This window comes from Cimex lectularius, unplaced genomic scaffold, assembly GCF_000648675.2.
Source record: "Cimex lectularius strain Harlan isolate CLEC.00 unplaced genomic scaffold, Clec_2.1 scaffold58, whole genome shotgun sequence".
Classification (NCBI taxonomy): domain Eukaryota; kingdom Metazoa; phylum Arthropoda; class Insecta; order Hemiptera; family Cimicidae; genus Cimex; species Cimex lectularius.
The window spans coordinates 1,335,558-1,360,857 of NW_019392696.1; the positions used below are offsets into that span (position 1 = coordinate 1,335,558).

The following is a 25,300-nucleotide window of genomic DNA, read 5'->3' on the forward strand; positions in this document are numbered from 1 at the left end:
GAAAGTTGCCGTGTCAAATCGATACGGTCAACGATGGTAACTGTCAAGAAACCTCTTGTAAATATTACACGCTCGTAAATTTACGACTTGAGTGTTTTCTTGTCTTTTCTTCCCTTACGACTTACGAGATGGACGAAGAAACTCCAAAACTGGAATGGATGTATAAAAACAACGCCAATAACGTCGACACCGAGGAGTACCTTCTGGGAAAGAAGATCGACAAAGCTTTCGAAAACCAAAACGGATTTAACGATGTGGATAAAGGTGAACTCATCTTTTAGCTATTATTTGATACCACGAGTCTTTTTGAATATAGATACAAAGCTTTACTATCATTAATAAAATTACTGATGTCCCTACGAAGTGATTTGTATACCTAGTGTACCTAACTGTATAGGGTAAACGAACCAGTAACTGACATACTGAAAAAAAAAATTCACTGAATTTTGAGGTGTATAAACTTTAGTAGTGGTATTATTGCAATTTGCTTGTGTTCATTTTATAGCCCAAATTTCCTTCTTGCCAGCTAGCCTTAAAATCTAAGAAACCTCTACGTAAAGTAAAAATAATTGGAAATTTCGACATTAATTCCATTGCTCCAAAAGCTGACACTGTAAGTTCGCGAATGTTCCTAGGGATGACAGGCAATGAGTTAAATAAGCAAAATAAATGGACGAAAAAGGCCAAGGGTTGAAGTAAGTGGGCAGTGTTAGGGTAAAGTGCAATTAAAATAATCCCATTATCATGTGATAACCAACCTCAGAACCCATGAGTAAATACACCAATATCTTCCAAGCTGAGGTTCATGCAATCGAGAGATGTACTCAATTCAACTTGACTACAAAAACAAGAACATAGCTACAATGTCTGATAGCTAAACAGCCATCAAAGCACTAAGTTCTAATATCATTAGTTCAAAGATGGTGTTGAACTACAAAACCAAATTAAACTTATTAGTTACGAAGAACAAAGCCAGCTTCTGTTGAGTCCCAGGGCACATGGGAGTAGAAGGCAACGAGAAAGCAGACACCCTCGCAAGGAGAGGGGCTGCTATACTGCTGATAGGAACCCACACTATCAATGAGTACCTCAGACAGAAGGGCCAAAAGAAAATGAAGGAATTCACTCATTGGACACAGACAATCCAAGAATCTCTTAACAAATTTCGGAAGGATAGCAGTTACAGAATGTGCCAAAGGAAGCTGGATTAAACCGCAAATCCAGGACACTGCTAAATGGACACTTAAAGAAAATTGGAATAATACAAGATGGCACATGCAGATTCTGCAAAGAGGCAGAGGAGACATACCTACTACAAACTGTGGTGCAGGAGGAAGTGCTTTGGGATGTACAATGTGACCATAGAAGAGATTCAACCACTAAAAACCAGGCATACTAATCAAGTTCCTTGATGAAGTAGGACTTCGATGTGCTATAGACATAGAATGGGGGCTACAATAGCTCTTAAATGGCGCAGTATCAACCTCATGATTCATCCTAACCTTACTGCCCAAACTATCTCTTCAAATTTCCATCCCGAGAACCCTCCATGTCACCTTAATCGACAGTGGCCTCGCGACCTCCTTGCCCCTTAATCCGTCACACTAAGTGCCATTATTGGCTGGTTTCTCAGGGCATGTATCCTCCTGGTGCAGTGCTTGCATTAGTATTAGTGTTGTGACCGTGTGAAAAAAATTCTAATCACATTTGTAATATGTATGAATATGTATAGGGTACAAATAAAATAATTTAAAAAATCCTGTGTGATTGACGATCAGGATTTTTAATATAGGTGTGATTGTAATGCAATCTTTTCTAAGGTAAACACCAATGTTTTTTTACACTTTGTTGTATTAAACTCTAATTAGTTAGCTGTGAGATTTCCTTTTGAGGTCTGCAGGATGATGAATCTGTAGTTTCTGATCATTTTGGTCTGCCTATCTCTAGGGGGGTTTATCGAATGCCTTTTGACAACCCAAAAGTAAATGATATACACACAACATTATATTAAAAACACTAAACATCAAAATAAAACATAATTCGGAATTCCTATGAAACATGCTGAGATAGCTTTCCACCTCAAATTCTCTTAATTAACCGTCCAGTATTATCTGCAGCAATGGGAAAAATAAAGCTAGACAATTTTCTACTGCAAGTTTAACTGATGCCATCAAGCTTTACATGTAGCCCCTAAAAACAGATCGATTTTTTTCAATAGGAAATGTCACTCATGATGGAAAATGGGCCCCAAGGGGGGAAAATTTTATGTGGTCGAATCAATGTTTTCCCAAGATGAATAATCTAGAATATTTCCTAAACCTTACCTTCATCTGAAAAAAGCTTCGTTCAATGTTTTTTGCACTGCCAAAGGTATTATGCACTAAGAGCTGCTTTGCCAAACCATCACTAGAGAGAGATGTACTATGATTACGGGACCAGTGCTATTGAAAAAGTAGAAACTTTGATTAATGTTTAATTAATCAAATAGGCCTATTACAACTTCAGGCAATGCTTGCCTGCACAACCTAAAAAAAATAAAGGAGCAAAATTAATGGATCTTGGATGACAGACTTTGCCTCATTCTCCATACTCTACCGACATGTCACCAATTGGCATTTTCAGAGCTGTTGACATAGCTTGATTTTTCAAAAAGATATATTTTTGACTTTGGTTCTCTTTAGAAAGATGTTGAAAGCAATGGGGTATATTTCAATGAACATATCATTTTCTTTTAGTTATTATCCCATTGTTGCCTTTGTCCAATTCAACTTGTATGTTCGGGAATACAAACTATGGAATTTCTAACTTAAATATATATCTGACAGTTATTTCAGCCATTACGACCACATTAAGCTTGCAACCATCTCTGGCATTTGATTTTGTAGACCATTTGTATTTCCTTAACTTCAAGGTTTTGATTTTGGCCCCTTCACTTACCATTTACAAATATGCCTTTAGCTGAGTCTTTTGTGAGCTATTCGATATTATTCTACTTATTTCATTTGTGCCTTTACCTGTCAGTCACAATCATTGTTCTTTTTTATTCAAATTTGTAGCTTTCACAATTGGTAGTGTTTCAGTTTAATATGTGAGGTTTTTGTTTTTCAGATATTCTCCCAGTATCAATTTTTGCCAATGCTAATAGCAATATTCAAGTGGATGTTATAAGAAAGGTGAAAGAAGATCCACTTGAGCAAATAAAGCAAAAAGAACTTGAGATGAGGAGGCAGCTTTTGAAGAATCCCGTCAAGTTGAAGAAGTTGCAAAATTTGGTAGGTTATTATTTAACGAAGCAATTTTTTTTTTTATATCATTGATTGTTTGAAATTTGCAGTTAAAAGCTCGTCAAGAAGCTACTATGAGAAAGCAGAAAAAGAAGAAGAAAAAGCACAAGAGAGAAAACATCGACGATCTGATCACAGAGAAATATTCAAAAATGTTGAAGAAATATGGCGTCAAAACATTGGAAGAGCTTGTTGAGAAATTGGACGATGATGGTGAAGACAGTGATGATAAAGGTAAACGTAAAAACAAAAGAAAAAGCGATTCAGATAGTTCTGATGATACCACACTGAAAAAGAAGAAAAAACAAGTCTCCAGTTCAGATTCTGACAGTTCTGATGATGACGACCCTAAAGATAAAAAGGAAACGGTGAGAAGGAAAAAGCGTTCTTCCTATGAAAGATCACCTGATAGACATAAACATAGTAACGACCGTTATTCTAGCAGAAGAAGAGAACTATCCCAAGATAGAGATAGGTATAAGAAAAAAGAAAAACGAAGTACACCAGAACGATATAGCAGGCATAGAAAGACCTCTCCAAACGAAGTTAAAAGGGAAAAATCATATAGAGGCAGGACACCTGAAAAAAATAAGAGGGCCAAATCGAAATCTCCTGAACAAAGAAAAGAAAGATATGACTCTTCAGATGATGATAGACCAAGATTAAAGAAAAGCTACGGTTTAGTCGTAAGTGATTTTGTTTCTGCCCCATTTAATTTTTTTATTGAAAGGAAATTTTTTTTATAGATGCCAGGAGGCAAGTCAGTTCCTGTAAAAAAACAAGAACAAAAACATGCAGGTGACCATGGGAAAAAACCTCAAGCCAAACTTCCGCAAAAACCGATCCACAAACCCGTCAAGTTGAGCGAGAAGGAAAAAGAAGACAAGCTAAGAGAAATGATGATCAACGCCAAGTGGAGAGAAGAAGCAAGAAAGAAGAATGTTCAGATTTACAAAGAAGTGGAAAAACGAGAGAGCAAGAAGAATGATAAAGAATATGACACAGAATTTATGAAGTAAGTTTAGATCAGGAAGAAATCTGTCTTTGCCACAAGTAAATCGATTATAACAAATAATTTAAGGTATAAAAGAAGATATTTTTAATATATTTTTAATTTAGGAAACAAATGAGTCTGGCTACTTCTGACGCATCAGTGGAGCAAAGGATTAAAGCCAACATCAACAACATACAAAGATCAGGTTTTGCCATGGATAAGAACTTTGCACGGAGGTAATGTAAAAATTTCTTTTAGTTCAATATTTTTATTTATGCTTGTTCATAATTTATAAATAATTAGGGAGGTTTATTATAAAAATAACTTAAGTATTTATTTATAATATAAACATTTATTCAAATACATATTTAATTTAGTTTTTTGGAGGGTAATTTGTGAGGTGTATTATTAACAAGTGAGGTCATAAAACATCATAGCTTGTTCACCCTTAAATAATAAATGTAACTTTGAGCTAGAATAATAACCTAATTATTCAACCAATCAAAATTGGCTTGATTTATAGCAAGTTTTCGTATGTGAAAATAATCAGAATTAAAATTGCAAAATCTACTGGCCTTGGTGCTAGAATGCTTACTGAATTATAGTATGGGCAATATGGGCATTGATAAGAGCCGCAGACTTCACAGATGCTCAGCGTGTAAAGGGGTGTCGAGTTAAACAAAACTTGGACGAAATTTTCTGTAATTAAATAACAAATTATTATTTTTCAAATTTTAAACTAAGCAAAGTGGACAATACCTCTTTTATTCTCTTCAAATAATAAGGCTTGTCTGTGAAGTGTCATATTGGCAACTGGGAACCACCGCCTTACCGTGTGGTTAAAACAATATTTCTCTTTTGGTATCTAAAAAGGATCAATAATATTTGAGATGTTTCAAAATAAGTTTTTAAAGGAAGGTCAACACAAACAGTTAATCTCGTGTAAAAATGTGTGGTGATTAGTGACCGTTAATCGATATTTATTTAGAAATCGTGAGATGCGGTCTGGTCTGATGCAGTGTGGCACTCCCGACACGACACGCAAGAATGGCACAATTACACAGAAGACAAACACTTTGAGCCCTGAAGATGATCTCAATAAAGATCGAAACGTTGGCACGATAAAGAAAATGTTCTGAAACCTACATCACACCAGACCACATCTCACGATTTCTAAATAAACAAACAGTTAATTATACTTTATCGTATCCTGATTTTTTTAGGTACTAACATAATCAAAAAACCATATTGTTTTTGAGGGAAGAATCCGAGCATCCTTCAGTGTAGGATGAGAACTGTACAGGGCTAGCCGTTCTGCTTCAGACTCGACTAATTGATAGCCCGATGGGATGTCAATCTCTAAAACAGCTGCTCCAGAAGAGTTAGGCCATGCGCGGAGCCATCTACATTAATAATTTTTATTGTACATTTTTTAAATTGTAATATATTGTATATTAAAGAAATGTATTTACCTAGTGCAGGCTTCAATTATTATTGCAGACTTGTTCCTTTCTTCCATATAATATTCATTTATGCTAAGACTGAAGCTGTCTATGGTAGGTTTGTCAAGAAAAGTGTCAACGTCAACACCGTACGACAGATCCATTTGTACAAGAGCCAATCCAGCACCTTGGCCCAGGATGTTTAAATGACCCCAGATACTTCTAAGCTGTAAAAATTACAAACTGTTGTAATATACATATATAATTTAGATTTAGAAAAGTATACATACTTCTATTTCTTTATTCATTAGAGATTTATTTCCAATGTGTAGAATATGTGTCAACTCTGAATCGGCAGAGCTGTCAATTGAAATGGCCATTTTAGTTATATCCATGAGCCTTGCTCTGTTCGCATACTCAGTCAGTGCTTCTAAAGCGATTATCGTATCCTGAAAGGAGATATAAATTATTTAAAAAAATACATTTGTCTGTTTTAAACTTACTGTTTTGGAAATGAAACTATTGTCCGACATCCTCATCGTGTTCAACCATAACACAGTTTTGTCTACCATAGGCGTTATACCTTCCAAGCTGATGAGTATCAGCAAAAAATACGCTGTAGTTTCTACAGCAATGGAGTCACCTTCTGAATACAGCCTTGGCTGGATGAACGGCCTCTGGTTTTCTATTTTTACTGGATTCCCCATAACTGGCTGACGTGCCCAGTATGGGTTGTTGTCTTAAAATAATAAATAATTTTGACAGACATTAATTATTTATTGAAAAATATTAAATTTTACCATTATCGTAAAGTGTTAGATTTAATATTCTTATAAAAAGAAGTGATGTATCGCTTTGGGCTAATGTTAATGCATAGCAAGCAATAGTTAAACTATAAGGATCATTTTCTTCCAACACTGCGATATCAAGATAAGTAACAGCATTGTTTATCGCCTTGATTACATCCCTTCTTACAGGTCCATCAACGAATTGTGAACATTTGTTCAAGGAAATTAATACATGAGCTGTTAAAGCTACATCACTTTGCTAAAATTAAAAAAAAACAGAAAACAAACAAAAAATGTTAGAATTATTATAGGTGTGATTTAACTGACTGTTTTCTTATTGTGCAATTGGTTGTAGTAAGCAATATCAGAATAGCTTCCATTTGGGGACTGCATACGGGCAAGCCATTGTAAGGAGAGCATAAATATGTTCCTGTCGATGTATAGGATATTTTCCCAATCTGCGTATATAGCGCTCTGAAGTATCCTCACGACCCAAGCTGTTAACCTTTAACACGGGCCACGCTAAAATAAAATAAATTTTCTGATGGGAGAAAATATAAGTGGTTTGTCTGAGTCTGAACCCTGAACCCTTTCCGATGTTTGTGTATAGAAATTTAAAGGGATAAAATTAATGTTTACCATACGTTCGACTGCCCAGAATCCCAATTTGTAAAGTAGCCATCCGGATGGAATCTTTTCATTATTCCGGCATAAAGCACGGTTGCATGATTTAACCGCTTTTTAAATTCGTCTAGCTCAAGTTGTAGGTTGGTCAATCTGAAATAGTGGACAGTGAGGATGCTGAATGCAAACTCAAACGCAAGTGCTTCTGTTCCTTTCCCGTGATGTCCCAGTAATGAAAATGTATTCAGACTTTCCACTTCTTTCATAGGGCCTATGATATCTCCTAAAAACGGCATTTTATAACAATCATTATGCTTTAATCAAACAATATACTTGCCAGTAACAGAAACATGGCCCTGGGGACTCCCATAAATAAATCTTCTCCACTCAGAATAAGGAATGATTGGAGTCTCTTCTACAGGAATGTCGAAGTATGTTTTAACAAGAGCTCTGTTTTTTAGATCAATTACATTGGAAGTATGCCTTCTAATACGAGCTCCTTCAGGCTGCAAAAAACAATTTTCAATTATATTTATTTTACAGAACAACCATCATCAATAAAACAAGAATTATGCATAAAGATGTTTTTGTATTAAAATAGTAAGCAAGTTAAGAAATATAGTTGGGAATGCAGACACAAGTTCATATAATGATTTTAATAAAATAAATTAGAACAAAAAATTAGAGGAGCTTCCTTTTTAAAAAGATAGTTCCTACTCACAGTAAGTTGTTTTGCAACGATCCGGATTTCAAGCCCTTAGTTCATCATCAGGTTGAAGGATTTCCTATGTTTTTTAATTTCCTAATAGAAATCCTTCAACCTGATGAGCTAAGGGCTCAAAATCTGGATCTTTGCAAAACAACTTACTGTGAGTAGGAACTTTCATTTTAAAAAGGAATGAACTGCACTCACTCATCATTCATCATTTCTATTAGAGGAGTACATTTCACTGTTTTATTTCCAAGTTTGATACTTTAGTACTTTGATCATAAAAACAAATGACATTAAAATCATTTTAAACAAATAATTTTTTTAAACTTACGAGTACTTTTATTGTATGTGAAACTGAACTTAGAGTGGCATGGGCAGTTGCAGTTATTTGCACTTCAATTTCACCAATTTCGATTGTCGGTGATATCGGAACATCAATTCTCACTTGCTCTGATGCAGGAATCTTGAAAAAAATAAATAACATAATCATCATACGATTTGGTTTTCTGGTCTGTGAGATGATCTCTTTGATCATCAGATCTGCCTGTTCTTTCTGGTTTTTTTCAGTCATATACAATTGGGCTATTTTCAGTGATTTGTTATCAATGCCTTTAATTTATTGTAGAATAATTCTACATTTTATTTATGCCTGATAGACAAAACAGCGAGAATAGGCAAAGCATGACGATAGGAGGTAATAAAACATGTTCTTACATAAATGAGAATATGGTGATCGCCACCAAGTAGCTGGGCGTTATAACTTGTTACAATTCCTCCATTAGGTACATATACAAACTTATAGCTTGAGGAATGAATTAATCTAACAAATGCAAGAGTTCTTAAGTTTTCATGATTGTAAAGAAGAAGCCTGAGTCCAACTTGCTCACCCCTCCTGCACTCACTCGGCCCAGTTAGATGAGCTGAGAATTTTCGAGTTGAGGAATACTAGAAGCAGGAACATGTTTTTACATTACAATTCACAATATTTACGATTCTGTGGCATACTTTGACTGGGCTTTCTATAATACTAAACCCTAGTCGGGAACTGATGCTGAATGCGTTGATGTACCAATCGTCTGCAACTACAGGTGCATTTACAAGTTCGTATTCATCACCTTCATGGTCGTTTTTTTTTATCTCTCTCCAACCCCAGTCTCCGTAGTCAGAATCGAATAGAAACTGTACAAAGCACAATATAAATTTCCAACTTGTTTTCAAAATGTTAGCACCACTTACTTGTGATGGGCTTAGCCTTGTTATAGAAAATAAATAGTCATCATACACCAATTTTGGATTGCCTATAGAAATATTTATTAGCATGGCTTAATGAACTAATTTAAAAACTTACAGTTTAGCTCATCAGATCCATCACGACAATCCTTTTTCCCATCACAAAGTTGAGTCTCATTGAAGCATCCTCCTCTATAGCATTGGAAAATACCAATACATTCTATTTCACGACCTTTATCATTTTGTACTAAATTTGAAAATAAAACGAGTCCCGCTAAAGTGAAAGTGTGTGTGGTGTTTATTCCGTAGTCCCAAGTTTGATAATAAGTGATCTCTTTTGGGCTTTCACCATTTCTTGAATTTCTCTCAACCTTGTTCAAATGACTGAAAATTAAAACAAGACATAAAAACAATATTGAATATTGTAGCTTATACTACCTTTTGAATCTTTCAAAAGCCATCAGGCTTTCTGTCATTCTTGACATAGAAAGCTCATTTCCTGCTTGTAGTTTGTAGGCAATAGCCCTCACTGAATTCACTGATATGTAAGCACCTTCATCTCCGCTTACAATTATCTCCACAATGTCTCCTTTATGGTCTTTGCCTTGGTTGAGGACGAGGTCCATCTTTTATATAAGTAAAACAAAATTTTTTGGCATTTTTGATAATTATAAAACCTTTTATAAAATTGGTACCTGATAACGATTGAATCCATTCATAGGTAGGTAAAGGCTGTCAGAAATTAAAATCTGGCCAAGCCTTGAAAATACAATAATTCTGAAACCCGGTGCCATATTAGCACTCATTGGTATGCTGAATGATGTGATTGTGGGCAATACATCATTAACAATTTTTTCACCAGCTAATAATATGCTGTTTTTGGATACAATCTATAAAAAATAAATATTCAACTTAATTTTTCCCTTGAAATAAAACATTAAAATGCAGATATAAAAAACTGTTTCTCCAGGTGTATATAATATATGAAGAATTTTGAAGAGAAAGGCTTGAAACCATGAATAAATGGGAAGGAATACAAGCTGCAAAAGTAGCTATCATACTGATTTGATAAATTAAATGGGTATATTGTGCAAAGAAATGGGCGGAGGATGCTTCCTTGAGAAACAACTGCTCTGATACACTATAAAGTAATAATTTTGTTTTTTAATAAGGGTGAGTGAATCTGTGTGCCAAGTACAATAACTTATATTATAAAGTACTACAGAGGGTGTTACTGATTGTCTGTAGCAAGCCAATTGCTAATTCAAAAAAGAGAACCAATAATGTTGTTTTTGATTATTTGAAGATCGTGAGATGCAGTCTGGCGTGATGTCGGTTTTAGAAAAACATTTTCTTTATCTTGTCAACATTTTGATCTTTATTGAGATCATCTTCAGAGCCTGGGATTTATAAACATTGTTTAAATTTTACAAATACAAGGAGGATGAGGAAAAAAAAAAGAATTTATACAATGCTAGAAATTTTAGATTCAGTCAAAGTATTTGTACTCACTCAAAGTTTGTTTTCTGCGTTCTTTGAATGAGTCTAAAATTTCTAGCATTGTATAAATTCATTTTTTTCACATCCTCCGTGTATTTGTAAAATTTAAACAATGTTTATAAATCCCAGGCCCTGAAGATGATCTCAATAAAGATCAAAACGTTGGCACGATAAATAAAATGTTTTTCTTAAACCTACGTCACACTAGACCGCATCTCACAATCTTAAATAATCATAATAATAATTAACTAAGTCACTAAACATGCTGAAGTGACAATAGGGCTGAGTTTATTAAGAAAAATGAGCACAACTCAAATTGAATTATGAAATACTATTGGGTTGTCCGGAAAATAATGCAGGATTTTGGTATTAAACAAAAAAAAAGAAACTAGTTACTTTAAAGCAATGTTCTTTAATCAAAATAATTTCCCATACTCTCAATACATTTCTCCCAACGTGTTGGTAACTTATTAATTCCGTCTGAGTAGAATTCAGAATTTTTAGAATTGATAAAGTCAATAAATGCATTTTCCAGTTCCGTTTGATTTTTGAATATTATGTGTTGTAAGTAGTGGTCCAGGTGTCTAAAAAAATGGTAGTCAGTAGGCGAGAGGTCCGGAGAGTAGGGTGGGTGAGGCAAAGTTTCATAGCCAAGCTCCAATAATTTTTGTGACGTTACACGTGACACATGTGGTCGAGCGTTGTCATGCAACAAAATGGGCCCTTTCCGATTGACCAAAGAGGGCTTCATTACTGCCAATTTCTGATGCATGGTATTAATTTGGTTACAGTATGATTCAGCATTGATGGTTTCGCCAGGATTTAAGAAGCTGTAGTGTATTAAACCAAATGAAGCCCACCATACCGTAACCATTACCTTTTTTTGATGAGTTGGGGGCTTTGGAGCTTCTCCTTTGTCGAGCCACTGTCCAGAACGTCTAGTGTTATCGTAGAGAATCCACTTTTCGTCACATGTAACAATTCTGGCCAGAAATGGGTCATTTTTGTTTCGACAAAGAAGTGATGCACAAACATCAAAGCGCTGATTTTTTGGCGATCGTTTAATGAGTGTGGAACCCAATTTTCGAGTTTTTTCACTTTTCCAATCGCCTTGAGGTGGTCAGCGACGGTCGTTTTACTGACTTTGAGTTGCTCTGCAAGTTCTCGAACAGTTGTTTTGGGGTTTTCTTCCACCACTGATCGCAGAACATCATCATTAAGAGAGGAAGGCCTTCCACGACCTTCTTCATCTTCAAGGCTGAAATCTCCCTCCCGAAATTTTTTAAACCACCTTTGCACAGTGCACTCACTAACACAACCCTCGCCCCAGACTTGGTTAATGTTTCTAGCCGTTTGGGCTCCGCTTCGGCCGAGTTTAAACTCGTAAAAGAAAATCGTACGAAATTCTCGCTTTGACATTATAAGGATGACTGAATTATTTCCAAGTAGCGGAATGCTACAGAGGTAAACAAACAATATCATTTGGAAGAGGATTAATAAGTGTTGACATTCATACAAATAAGTAATCCTGTAAACGTAAACAGAATATTTTATATAGATTTTTTTTAATGAAAACTTAAAATCCTGCATTATTTTCCGGACAACCCGATATAATAATAAACCATCAAAAGCAAAAAAACAATGAAGTTACACATTCTGTGTCTCTTAGTGTAATATTGTGTCAAGAACATCCTGACTCCCTATGTTTTATGATTTCATCTGCCAAACATGTGCATATCCAGTGGCTAGTATATGTGCTATTTTGTCACTCATGTCTCTTTTAAATATTTGTAAAAAGAAAAACCGGTAAATTTTTAACCCGATCATCAGATAGTTTGTTTATTGTTGAGCCACGAAGATCTATTCTTAGATTTTCACATGCTGATTTTCTATGATTTCATCTGCCAAACAAATGTGCAGATTCAGTGGTTGGAGTATGTGTTATTTTGTCACTCATATCTCCTTTAAATATTTGTAAAAAGAAAAACAGGTAATTTTTAACCTGATCATCAGATATTTTATTTATTATTGCTGCACAAAGATTTATTTTTAGATTTTTCACAATGAACAATTGTTGGCATATCAAATTCTGTCTGTTTATCTATGCTTTATGTTCAGCAGAAAAAGAATTAATTTCTAAAGTGTCTACAAATTAAAATTAGAATAAACAAGATTTTGACAACGTTCCACCAATTATGAAACCACCACTCAAACAGTTAGGAAACAAATGTTAACAGATAAGCAATAAAAAAAGTCTGAACTCACTCACTAAGTACTGGAAACTGTGAATAACGACATCTGTACTGACATGGAAAACTGAATATTCGCCTACCACGGGTGTGGTAGTAGTTGTTGACACCTTTATATTTCCGTGTTTTTCTCTGTTGGATTTACAAAAAACTACTGCTTCTGCTATGGAACTTTCATTCCTGGAAAAACTAGCTTGGATTTTTATTGTTTCAGTTTCAGGTTCTGGTATCACTTTCATGCCCAAGACTCCCTTTTGGGTGAAAGTTTCCAAAGAATCAATATCTGGGATGAGGTAATCGGAAGTGCTGATAAAATCAAAAGGATATAATTGCAATTTGATGTTACTAAGTGGCCTTTCCTCATTTTGAAACTGGATGGTTATTTTGATCTCTGATTCATTTAATGTTTCAGGCTCGATCAAACTTCCGTCACTGTATTCGATAGAAAGCTAAAAAAAATAATTGATAAAAAGTATGACTTTTTATTTTATGTCTTCCTTGTACTTACATAAAGCATAAAAGGAAAAGGGGCTTTGAATAACACTGCTCCTTTTGACAAAAATCTCATTTTAACATCTAAAGGTACGATTTTCGAAACAGAATATCCTGATGAGGTTGAGCCGTAGAGGAAATCAGTCATTTCTACATCTAATTTCAATTCTCCTCCATCTTTAGCCCAATGATTAATGTAATCTTTTATTGGCAAATTGAGTTTGAAAGTTTTATGTTTCTACAATTTAATGTATTTTTACATTTATATTTGAAGAAAAAGAAATAATCATTTGAAATCATACAATAAATATTTTCTGCGACCAGACGAGTTCTTCATGTTTTGAGTTATGCATCCTTCGAGAAAGACGCAATGTCGCATTCCCCTTTATATACTCTTGAGTCGGAAACATCCCGTAAATATCAGCACTGAACTCTCCATCGTTTAGGGAAATATATTTAGGTGTATCAACAAATACCTACAAACAATCTTTAAGTAGATTTATTTTATGATGTAAATCAAGCCAGCTGAATCAACACAGAATGTTCTTTAATTGTTTATTTAAAATTATCATCTTACCTCAAAGAAGGGAGGAAAGTAATTGATTACTTTAATCAATTGATCTTCTATTTGTTCATGTACTTTAGTTCTAATTTTCCAAAATCCTTCCTTGGCCAAAACTGGTAGGTCAAATTCTAAACTTGCAATGCCTAAAAATAAAAATAAAAATAAAATTATCTCTATTTCAACAACTTTTGAATATTTGCATATCTAATACCATTATTTGTGAACACAGATAGCCATCTTTTCATCACAAAACCATCAGGGTCCTATGTTTTAACCATTGAAAACATATATAATAAAGGAATACAATATATAAAAGCATGTTAAATTACTCACAAGAATTGTAATTTCCAAAGCATCGTCAAATGCTGACAATTCAGTGTCAAGAGCAATTACACGAAAACGGACTATTGAATTAAAAGTATTGAGTCAGATTACAATGAAACAGGCAATACAATTGTTACATGGATACATACCTGTTTGTAAACAAGTATATATTGGACGACTTGTCTGGATCACCAAAGAAACGTGATCAGGGCTAAAGTCAAGTTCTGTTATATTATGGAAAACTCGGTGTGAATGATGAACCATTCCAGATATCACCAACTTGTAATTGCCTTTTGATATACTAGCTGGAATCTATAGACAAAAAACAACAACATCAACACATTAATTTTATTGTCACTATTGATTGTTTGATTATATAAATTCAATTGCACATATGTGTATACATGTAGCATACATGAGGAATCAAACCTTTGCCTTCTTAGAGCAAGCTATTTCACATCAATCACCCACTTCAGTTTTTGGTCCAGAGACAACTTGATCTTATCTGTACCACCATGAAATTTAGTCTGTAGGGGCTGACAACAAGATCATTTCAGTCCCTAACATGTAGTTTTAACCTAAACACACTCTTTCATTTATTCTTATTTACATACTTTCTTTCAAGTAAGATGATTCCATATTCCTCCGATATTACACATATAAACTAATTGGGGGTCGATGAAGTAGTTAATATTCTACCATCGATGCTGTTGTGCTATATCCATATTCATGCTTATAAATACATTATCACAAAATATTTAACACATAATCATATGTGTTAACACATCTATCACCCAACTTTTTATATATATGTTGCAGTCAATCAGTCAAATGCCTGGTAATTTATTTAAATTTTAAATTACTGGTATGAGTAGACCCTTTATTAAGTTTTCATCAAGAGTCTAGGCACTTCACTAAGTTTCAATTTGGCATTTGGCAGTTAGTCAAAATGAAAAAATAAAAATGAAATTGTCCCTGCCTGACTTTATGGCCAATGGCACTGTGTACTTCGGCCAATTTATCAAACAACATTTTATACAGCACCATTTAAGTAATATCATCAGATTCAAGTTCCGGCTTATAATCACACTCAATTTCCCACCAACCTCTATCAGACAGAACGTGTGCAACAGAAACCTGGGAATTTGAAGTGTTGGTTGTTTCGACATTGGGGGGAGTCAAAAGAAAACAGCTATGTTGTGTTGTTTGACCAACTGACTAAACAGGGTCTGATATTTAATCAAAGGCGTTTGAGCAAGTGTTTAGTTATATAGACAAATTATTGTATTTTAACTATCTGCCTAGTCATTTCATCAAATAACTAAACTTGACTATCTGCCTGCAACATATACAATAAGCACAGTAGAAAAAATCTACATTTACAAAAATATCACCTTAGAGGACTTAAATTTTTACTTCTGTATTTGAGCATAAACCTTCGAGAGTACTGCTGTATAGAGCAAAGGAGTGACACGCTCCATTTAGAGATACATTGAGCAACCTTTCTCTGTATGCCAGACACATATGCAGGCTTTGGCCCAAAAAAGTGTCCAAGTGTCAACCGTGATGCTGAGTTGAGTTAGGATAATTCTTCTTCTGTGGTTTAGTCTCTCTTGGGGCCATATTTACCTAATTTTTTCTTGGTCCACCCAGTCCACTGATGCTGCCACATTTTCTTTGCCATGTTCTTTATTGCTCATTTAGCATCAATGAGTTGGATTGCATTTATAAGGTCGGGAGGGTGGGCCATATTTTCACTATTTTTTTTTTTGGGGGGGGGGCTACCGACATCTAGGTCATTTCAGCCCCCCACTAAGTCTATATTCTATATTCTATACCTGTTCAAACACAACATTCATACAAATAAATACATTCATACACTTAAATACATCCATACAGCACACTCATTCCGTTTGGTCGGTGGAGTACTTGATATTCCTCCACCGACCTACACATAAACAAAACTAAATTGGGGTCGATGGGGTACTTTTATAAATATTCCGCCATCGACCCCGAACACACACTCACTCGCTTTCATCGTTCGAGGGGTGATGATGACGTTATATTCACCCACACCCCTCGCCATTCACGCTAATAAATAGATGCACACAGACAAAACATATAGACACATAACACATAAGACATACTATATACAATAGAAAAACTCCAATTTCCCCTAAAAAGCGGAACAGGGGACTCTGAAACTCGCTACCGTGCTCGAGGACTCTTCTTAAATCTGGCGGCATGCCTACACGCTCTCTGTATGGAGCCAAGGCATGACACGCCTCTATTATGTGGGACACATCGAGCAACCTTTCTCTGCATAAAGGGCACCTGCGCGGGCTTTGGCCCAAAAGCAGGTGCCCATGTGTCAACCGAGTTATTTTCTCTATTGTTCTTCCTTATGTTAACTAATGGCTTTAATTTGGTTAAACTTGATTTTGTTTAACTTTGTTATTTTATCTACCAATATTTTATAATCTTTTTCAAACTTAAATTCCAATTACAACATTACAAAATTAAATTCACATGGCAGTTTCTACTTTTATTTCTTGGATTTAAGTAGATGAAAGTCCATCTGTGAAAGTTCATGAGCCTTCATAGTTCAAATTTCAATAGAACAACTCAAGCTGTAAACTATTAAGAATTTTTCTTTGTGTGACTTCCTTTTTCAAATGAACACATTTATTATTATGACAATTGGACATACCTTCAGTGGTATTGTTTGCACACCGCCAGGATATATTGTAATTTTAGCCGATGCAATTAATTCTGTCTCTTTATGAATGCTACACGATACAGTCACGTCTTCTTCTGAGCAAATGTGTACTCCGATTGTGTATATCTGGTCTGGCCGTATGGTCCTGCTGGCTGTTATTATATGACACCTGGAAAAAAAAAGTAACAGTGTGATGTGTAATCAGATGTGTTGAGGTCTTCGAGGTGATGAATAGTTATGAAGCTTGACCATCTTCGATCATTCCAGTTTGTCAGACACGAAAGAATGTATGAAGAATATGCTGATCAGTATGAAGATGATCAAACTTCAAACTCTGGAATTTAATTGTCAACAGTTTTAGAAAGGTATTTTATGAAATTATCAAAAACTGACAAAGCCTTCATCAGAATTACATCTAATCATTATTATTATTAGTGAAATAGTTTTGTTGGTTGCTGCAATTAACTTAACTCTAATTTGCAAGAGTGAAACAATAGTTAACTAAATAATCAAAAGAGACTAATTTTGCATATTGAATAATGATAATATTGAATGGTAATTCATACTTTTCCCAATATGTAAATCAAGTGAGTGGGCTTTTAATTATTTCTAAAGCAATTTTTTTGTCAGTAGTAACTAATTAATACTGCGTGGTGAAGAATTGTACTCTGCTGGCACCGGGCCTTAATCACGGATATTTGAACGTGCTATCAAATTAATAATTAACATAAATTGTTGAAAATTCAGGAGGGCAAAGTTACTGCAGTTCTCTTTGATCATAGACGTATCGGAAAAGCGTGAAAACCGACAATTAAACCCCAACCAATTAGATGATAATTATCAAACAACAAAAAGTATCGCTTATTCAACGTTTTAATAGGAAAAACACAGTTGAATTGAATAACAATGAATAGCAGAGGTAATGAGTTCACCGTCTGCGTTTGCAAAATGGTACATAAACGGTTATTTAATTGTTTTAAACTATTACTAATGTACTTTGAAAGAATGAGACTTTTTATTTAATCCTAGAAGGTTTCTTAAAAAAATAAGTTTACCACGAGAAAATAAGAGAGTTTTAAGATTAAATATATTCTTAAAATCAAGATAAAACAACATATACATGTGAACAACGAAATTATAAACAAAGAAATCAAAAAAAGATTTATAAACAAACAGTAGGAAAGTATAAGTTTTTACTGAAAATCGGCCATATTTCTTTGACATTCTTCAAGATATATCTGATTTTTGAAATTAAAAAAAAAATCCCTACATATTGTTTACTTATACCACTGACTTTGATTTAAAAATTTATTATTATTTCACCTTTATTCACAATCAAAATATTGGTCTCGGTGAAATTAACCATTTTATTTAACCACCAACTCTTAAATATGGAGAAGTCCTCCAGGATGAATCATTGTAAATAATCGATCGATGTATTGTCACTAATAATAGGACAGTGACATTTCGAGTTCTGTAAAGTTTTAATTTTAATTAAGCGTGTTGACAAAAATATCGCTTTTGTCTGCCATTTCTAGAGAGAGACTCACCCATACAATCGAAATGTGTTTTTCATTTACAACCCTTAAATCTATTGTTTTAGGTTTAACAAGTTTGTACATTTGACAATGTTAAATTTGGTCAATCCGTCTGCAAGGTTGCTTATTCCATTCTTGCTTCCTGTACAGTTTGGGTTTTTCTTGAAAGGCCGATTAGGTAATTTATCCTTCGGTTTGAAGTTTTGACATCGGCCGACTCTAGCGTATTACAGATGGACCTATCATGCTAATAGATTCTTTCCATGTGGCCCGTCCTTGTATTAATCGGGCCCGGCTTCAGTTACGAATCGTGATGTCCTCATTAAGCCGTTACGAAAAGGGAAGTGTCCATACTAGAGGAAGGGGGAAACGATTTTAATTACGGATGCAACTCACACATGCTCAATTTAGCAGATGCTATTTTTAAAAAAGCCAAGTGCTTATTTGTTAATGGCAGGGAATTGAACTGAATTACTGCCGAGTGAAGTTTGTTTTATTTAAGACGGACTTGCGATTTATAAACATAATGGGTATTGTGTAAACGTTTTTCGTTTTTTACACGTATATTGGAAAACTGCGTTTTATGGTATACTTTAGGGTTGGACTGTTTTCAAAAATTCAATTCATTCTTTCCAATCAAAAGCCTTCAGACAAATACTCAGGACTATACCTACACAACATACTGACATGAAACACAAGAGAAAACAACAGAATACTTGGACATCTACAAAGATGTCCAGTACCGCCTACACTAAACTAACTTTATTCAAGACTTTACTGCGTTCACTTTGGACTTAAGGAATTGAACTGTGTGGTTCCGACAAGTCATCCAAAATCCAGCGCATCCTCCAATCAAAAGTCATCCGAAAATCCTTACCATGTTACCTCACTATCCACAACGTCCTTAACATTCCTTTTGTACATGAATTGATCCTATCTAAAAGTGCCATACCAAGCTTTCCATCCATCCTAAATTACTTTTCGATCCCCTACCACTTCGCCGTAACGACAGAAAAAAGTTAAAGGGGAATATTTTGGTATGGGTAAAAGAGTTTCAAGGAGCACGTGCTCATCAAATAAAGAATGAGAGTCATTCCTTAACGATATGCCGATGATCATTGTCAAGCAGCAATCCTGCTTTGTATGTACACTATGATGGAAATGATGGTCCTTGAAAAATATTATCTCAAGATAGCTACTTTCCAAATAATAACAAATTGCTTTTCGCTTTGGGTGACAAAAGGCTGTCGACGCTCTTATTAGGTACCAAAGTAGAATCTGATTTAAAAGAAAAGAAAAGTGTTCCTAATTTCCCTAGATGTACAAGGTGCGCTTGACACAGCTTCGTGTCCAGCAATACTTTACTAGCTTAAAAACAAAAAATATTCAATGAATCTCAATAGTTCTGTGCAATCTATGAAAAACCTTATCCTACAACCTTAGTTGAATGCTTTTATATTTCATACTGTACAAAATTATTACAATTTATTTCATTTACTGGTTCAACTAATTCTCGCACTCTAGTCTTATTATATATTTACAAAGAGCATTATTTTCATTAAATATGTACCNAAAGAAAATGTTTTTCTGAAACCTACATCACTCCCGACCGCATCTCACGATATCTGAATAACTATCGATTAACGGTCACTAATCTCTACACATTATTTATATTTTTTGTTATTGTAAAATGTCTTTTTTTATAGTGGATTTTGATCCGTAAATAAATAAATAAATGAATCTTTATAATTTAACCGAAAACTACTTCAATGGCCGTAAAGCTGCTTAGTTCACCTAAAGTATTCACGGCAAGTCAAAAAAGGGTGTGCCCAAGGGTCACTCTGTGACCCTAGTTTCGAAAATGTGCTATACGACTCATTAATCGAGCTAATTTTCGCTAAATAGTGAAATAAAATTCGTAGCTTGTACAGATGATTTACCGGTTATCGTCTCGACCTCCTGTAAACTGCAACTTCAAAACGAAGCAATGAGAGGATAAAGACGTGGTCTTAGCAAAACAAATGCGTGTTTAATCCCAATAAATCACAAATGCTTTACATTACAATGAGAAAGCGAGGAAATATCTTTTTAGAAGCACAATAGGTACTTTAACTTGGCGTGCTTAGATGATGGAATAAAAATTAATCTACGGCGGATTTTTTAACGCAAAACTTAAAAAACCGCGAATCGGTTGGCCCAATTCAAAGGCTGACAGTTTAAAGTGAAGCCTGTCAGCCTTTGTTCCACTAATTCTTGACAGGTGGTCTGACAATTGTGATGACCTCTCGATTACACCAGTACAGCGTGCTCGCCTCAAAACGGACAAATTGCCGTTTTGAGCGATTTATGGTAAATGGCCAGTAAAAACCCAAACATTTCTAAGGCGAGGTGTGACATTAGACTTTAATTATATTTAATTAGACTTTAATTAAAAGTACTATTAGACTTAACTGTAAAAATGTGTGGTGATTAGTGACCGTTAATCGATAATTATTCAGAAATCGTGAGATGCGGTCTGGTTCACAGTCTAATATCGCACAATTTATTTGTATCCCATATCGAACAACCCTTTGGTGAAACAAATAACTTTTTTTAAGGGTATTATAGAAATTGGTGACTTGTTTGTATTGTTATCTAAGAAATTTGTGGTGATTAGTGAGCGTTAGTCGATTTTTCAAGAAACCATTTTCTTTATCGTGCCAACGTTTCGATCTTTATTGAAATCATCTTCAGGGCCTGGGATTTACAAACAGTGTTTACATTTAACAAATACATGTAGGATGAGGAAAAAAGTGAATTTATACATTGCAAAATATATATATTTTTTAATATTCAATCAAAGTATTTCTACTCACTCAAAGTGTTTGTCTTCTGTGTAATTGTGCCATTCTTGCGTGTCGTGTTGAGAGTGCCAGTGGGATTTTGCGGTTTTATGTTTATATATGTTGGATTTTGAAGGGGTGGGGAAGGAAGTCGGTATAGAATAAAAATCAAAATCCAACTTATATAAATATAAAACAGCAATATCTCGCTGGCACTCTCAACACGACACGCAAGAATGGCACAATTACCCAGAAGACAAACACTTTGAGTGAGTAGAAATACTTTGAATATAAAAAAAATATATTTTGCATTGTATAAATTCACTTTTTTCCAAATCCTACATGTATTTGTTAAATGTAAACAATGTTTGTAAATCCCAGGCCCTGAAGATGATTTCAATAAAGATCGAAACGTTGGCACGATAAAGAAAATGGTTTTCTGAAACCTAAATCACACCAGACCGCATCTCACGATTTCTGAATAATTACTTAACTATAAATTTAAACCTGCGCTCATTGTATTTTAAATTTTTTTTACAGCTATATTTTTATATTTTGTAATTAATTCTAATTGCTCGTTAATTCTAAGACCAGTTTTAATAAATAAATTAAATAAAAAAATGAAAATGTAGTTTTAGCACAAAAGAAAAAAAAAAGGCATATTTGAATGGAACGTTCTAGCAAACGACCTAGCCATCCATGGCTGACTCTCGAAGAAAAAGTAACAAAAATGGAAAACACAAATCCGAGGAAATAAAAAATGAACTATAGTAAGCTTGATTATGTTATGCTAAGCAGTCTTGGATCTGAAGGAAAAAATCTATACAAGATTGATTACTATGTTGCGACTGTTATTTTTGTAAAATTATTGATTCTCGTTACGATTTATTGCAAATTATATTAAAAAGGGGTTTAGTTTTAGCATTTTCCATACATTGGTATGCCTTGTATACCGAATACTCAGTACTGTGAAACATTGTAAGCAAACTAACGTTTTTAGTCAATATTATTTTTTTAAACATACACGCTCTACTATAATAAGTATTATAAAAATGTCTAGTCAGAAATTGTGGGGTATATATGTACCATTAGAATTTGACTAATTAAGAAATTTTGAACGACCAGATTGCAATTTAAAATTGAAAGAAATCGTTACTATTTTTGCTAATTGAATAAATATACCAGATGTTTAATTTATTCTTCCAAATGGTACCAAGTAATATTTCTATTGTGATAAACTTACGTAACTAATGTCTCTTTCGGAATATGTTTCATGTCCGTATTCATTTTAGCGTACCTAGTACTTTTTCCAAATTAAGTTTGAACTTTGAGGAGGACGCCTTTATGTACAGGACAAAGGCACCCGTTCTGTTTAATATTCAAATGTCCAACAACGTCTCATTTATTGGGGGTTTTCCATACCCGTTTATGGAACTGAGCTTTCCCAATTATAAGCTATTTGTGTAACGGTTCCGTTATTGAAAATTTAGATTTGAATTTATATGCGAAAGTAAGTGATTATACCTCTACTTTCAAAATTGGACTCACAAACATTTGCATGATTGATCGATCCTTTTTTAAAAAAGGATTGAACACCGCACTCACTCCATCATTCATCATTTCTATGATTGATCGAGTATAAAAAAAAGTAAAATAATATGCAACAAAATGGCCATGTGAAAAATAGAAAACTAAATTGGGAATGATAATATCAGCTTTCAATATTATAATTTTATACTGAAACTCAAGGATAAAGCCAAATTGAAAGAAAATACAGTTTTTTTCTCGAAAGCTTGATGAAGGAACCAATTGATTGATTTAAACTTCCATTGTAATGATAAGTCTCTCCTTAAGATGATCGATGGCACCTAAAGGAGTTTTGTACACTACAGTTTTTAAATGACCCCAAAAGAAAGAGTGGAATGAAAAATCCTGGATGTGGATAAAATAAAGGAGTAAACTCAACAATGACAGTACATTTTTTTTCTTGCTTTTATCCACATCCATGATTTGCTAGGCAGAAAATTGTCATTCTTCACTAAATAGGTAACTCAAGTTTCCTGTAGTGGTTTTTATTGTAATTGGCCGATGTGTGTGTGTGTTAATACCTAGTAAAAATCTCATTTCAATTAACTTCTACAAAAATTAAGATATCGACCCCGGGCAACGGAAATTTTTAAAAATGGTTCTTTTGAAATCCGAAATAAAACAAGGGGTCTCATTTGAAAATAGTTAAGCAGGACATATTTTATGTCAAAAAGAATGAACCAAAAACTTATTTTTGGAACCAATGGAATATCTAAAAACGACTTCACAACGAAAAGAAATAAATCAAAATCGGACCAAAATTAAGGATGTTATAGAGTGGACATATTTCGTGATATACTCTGTACAATAATATTAAGCTAATAATTCTGCACTCTGCAATATAAATGTATGAAACAATTTATCCCTTGGTAGTCAATCGTCCTACCTCAAAAATTTTATTCAGAGCGATTACCTTGATATCTGTCATGAATTTAGACAAAAATAGGTTTTTTCGTCAGATTGGTCGGTACATTTCAGTTTAATTCTATTATTTCAGCAATATTTAATTTTTTATACCTGCATTTACGTAAAAGTAATTAACGAAGTAATTAATTTACGTGATCGTTATAGTAGTAGTTATTGAATGAATACTTTTTTGCCTTCGATTGCGGGTTGCAGAAATGCCCAAAAATCGTTTTAAAAGGCAAACCTTTTGAGCTTTAATTTCCATCACGTATTTGGCAATTGACTCTCTCATCTTAAGACTTTTTTTGGCTATATTGTTTTTTAGAATCTGAATGAAAGTTTATAAAGCCATAAAATTAAGATTAAATACAAAACTGATGAAATATGATCAACCAGAGAAGATGAGTTTGGTCATGAAACAACAAATTAAAGAACAATTTCAAGAGAAGCAAAATATCTTCTCCTGATGATCTCATTCCTTAAGATCTTAAGGGGGTATTTGCCACCCTTATAAACTTTTTCATCCCTTTACGAAGGATAAGACAAAATATTTTTCCAATCTAATTTTTTTTACAGGCTTTTAACTCACGGAATTTGGGAAGATGTTGCAGGTACTGTGATGACCGCAAAGGAGAGCAGGACGAAGAGGACCCGCGACATGGCTGGCCTGTTTCCTGGAAGACGGTCGGCCGAACAATGAAGTATGAACACGCCACAGGCAGTTCCTGGCTCCCCTCTCTTCCGATTTTTCAGTTCCTGACCTGTTTAATAATTTAATCAGATCGAAATGAAATAGACGAAATTAATTAGTCTTTTGCACTTTTTGTTTGGATAGAATTGGCGTTTTTCTACCGTGAAATCAACTACTTTGAAATGTATGTGATTCAACTGATTAACTGTTTTTTTTTAATAATCACAGCATATATTGTTTTTTTCTCTGCATCAGTACATTTCACCGTAATCATTCTACCAAATTTATTTGCATTTTATCTTTATTAGCTTTGTACTTTCCTCATTAGGTAAAGTTCAGTGGTTTTTGAAGAATCAGAAAATCTCAAGTTCCTCCCCGTTCAAAGCGGGGATTCAGACAAATTGTCAATACAGTGATCTGTCACAAAATATTCTTAATACATTAAATCATAAAAAATGATTTTTTAAAAGTTTGCAATATTTTACCAACTTGCATTTTATGATTATTTTTATTAAACATCTTCAATTTATTATACTTGGTTTTGCAAAATGAACCATGTTTGAATTCTGCCTATGACACAGTTTTCATTTTGATGATATACATATAATAAATTGAATTTTCTATGAATATTTTAACTTGATTGGAAATTGATTTCAATCTAAACCACAAAATACAGACCTTAACATCATTTAGTAAGATAGTGAAAAACGTTTTAAAATGATTCTTTTTCAAAATGGACTTTGATTAGGTATGTATGCTGTTATTATAAACTCTCAAGGCCTTGTTTGTGAAGGGGAAAATGCAAATATTCTTGTTTAAGATAATAGAAACTA

The 25,300-nt window shown here is 34.0% G+C and overlaps 2 protein-coding genes across 3 annotated transcripts; one reads left to right on the forward strand and one right to left on the reverse strand.

Annotated features, from left to right (window-relative positions):
- The first annotated feature begins 26 nt into the window (after window positions 1–26).
- On the forward strand, window positions 27–5,590 carry LOC106670620 (pre-mRNA-splicing factor CWC25 homolog). Of its 2 annotated transcripts, XM_014401118.1 has the most exons (6): window positions 27–264; window positions 3,109–3,272; window positions 3,335–3,970; window positions 4,031–4,299; window positions 4,404–4,514; window positions 5,502–5,590. In XM_014401118.1, the coding sequence occupies exons 1-6, from the start codon at window positions 129–131 to the stop codon at window positions 5,506–5,508; spliced, it is 1,323 nt and encodes a 440-aa protein (XP_014256604.1). In that variant the 5' UTR covers window positions 27–128; the 3' UTR covers window positions 5,509–5,590. The 2 variants fall into 2 exon arrangements, with proteins under 2 accessions (XP_014256604.1, XP_024081801.1); XM_024226033.1 differs by lacking the exon at window positions 5,502–5,590 and having other exon boundaries at window positions 4,404–4,518.
- LOC106670619 (CD109 antigen-like) lies at window positions 4,587–24,496 on the reverse strand. Its single transcript, XM_014401117.2, has 26 exons — window positions 24,366–24,496; window positions 16,915–17,092; window positions 14,354–14,516; window positions 14,214–14,284; window positions 14,092–14,143; window positions 13,893–14,023; window positions 13,618–13,791; window positions 13,332–13,553; window positions 12,844–13,272; window positions 9,770–9,964; window positions 9,513–9,700; window positions 9,193–9,458; window positions 9,081–9,142; window positions 8,850–9,023; window positions 8,559–8,789; window positions 8,176–8,307; window positions 7,470–7,638; window positions 7,148–7,415; window positions 6,836–7,013; window positions 6,521–6,767; window positions 6,224–6,459; window positions 6,011–6,169; window positions 5,751–5,947; window positions 5,510–5,681; window positions 5,038–5,143; window positions 4,587–4,977 (listed from the first exon to the last, which is right to left on the reverse strand). The coding sequence occupies exons 1-26, from the start codon at window positions 24,434–24,436 to the stop codon at window positions 4,796–4,798; spliced, it is 4,653 nt and encodes a 1,550-aa protein (XP_014256603.1). The 5' UTR covers window positions 24,437–24,496; the 3' UTR covers window positions 4,587–4,795.
- Between the last annotated feature and the right edge of the window lie 804 nt (window positions 24,497–25,300).

Coding starts and splice junctions, on each gene's coding strand:
- LOC106670620 (XM_014401118.1), top strand. CDS start 129: ATGGACGAAGAAACTCCAAAACTGGAATGGATGTATAAAAACAACGCC. Junction 265..3,108: donor ATTTAACGATGTGGATAAAG/GTGAACTCATCT, acceptor TTTGTTTTTCAG/ATATTCTCCCAGTATCAATT. Junction 3,971..4,030: donor AGAAAAGCTACGGTTTAGTC/GTAAGTGATTTT, acceptor TTTTTTTTATAG/ATGCCAGGAGGCAAGTCAGT.
- LOC106670619 (XM_014401117.2), bottom strand. CDS start 24,436: ATGTCGCGGGTCCTCTTCGTCCTGCTCTCCTTTGCGGTCATCACAGTA. Junction 9,965..12,843: donor TTCACAGTTTCCAGTACTTA/GTGAGTGAGTTC, acceptor TATTTTTTATAG/ATTGTATCCAAAAACAGCAT. Junction 6,460..6,520: donor TCTAACACTTTACGATAATG/GTAAAATTTAAT, acceptor TATTATTTTAAG/ACAACAACCCATACTGGGCA.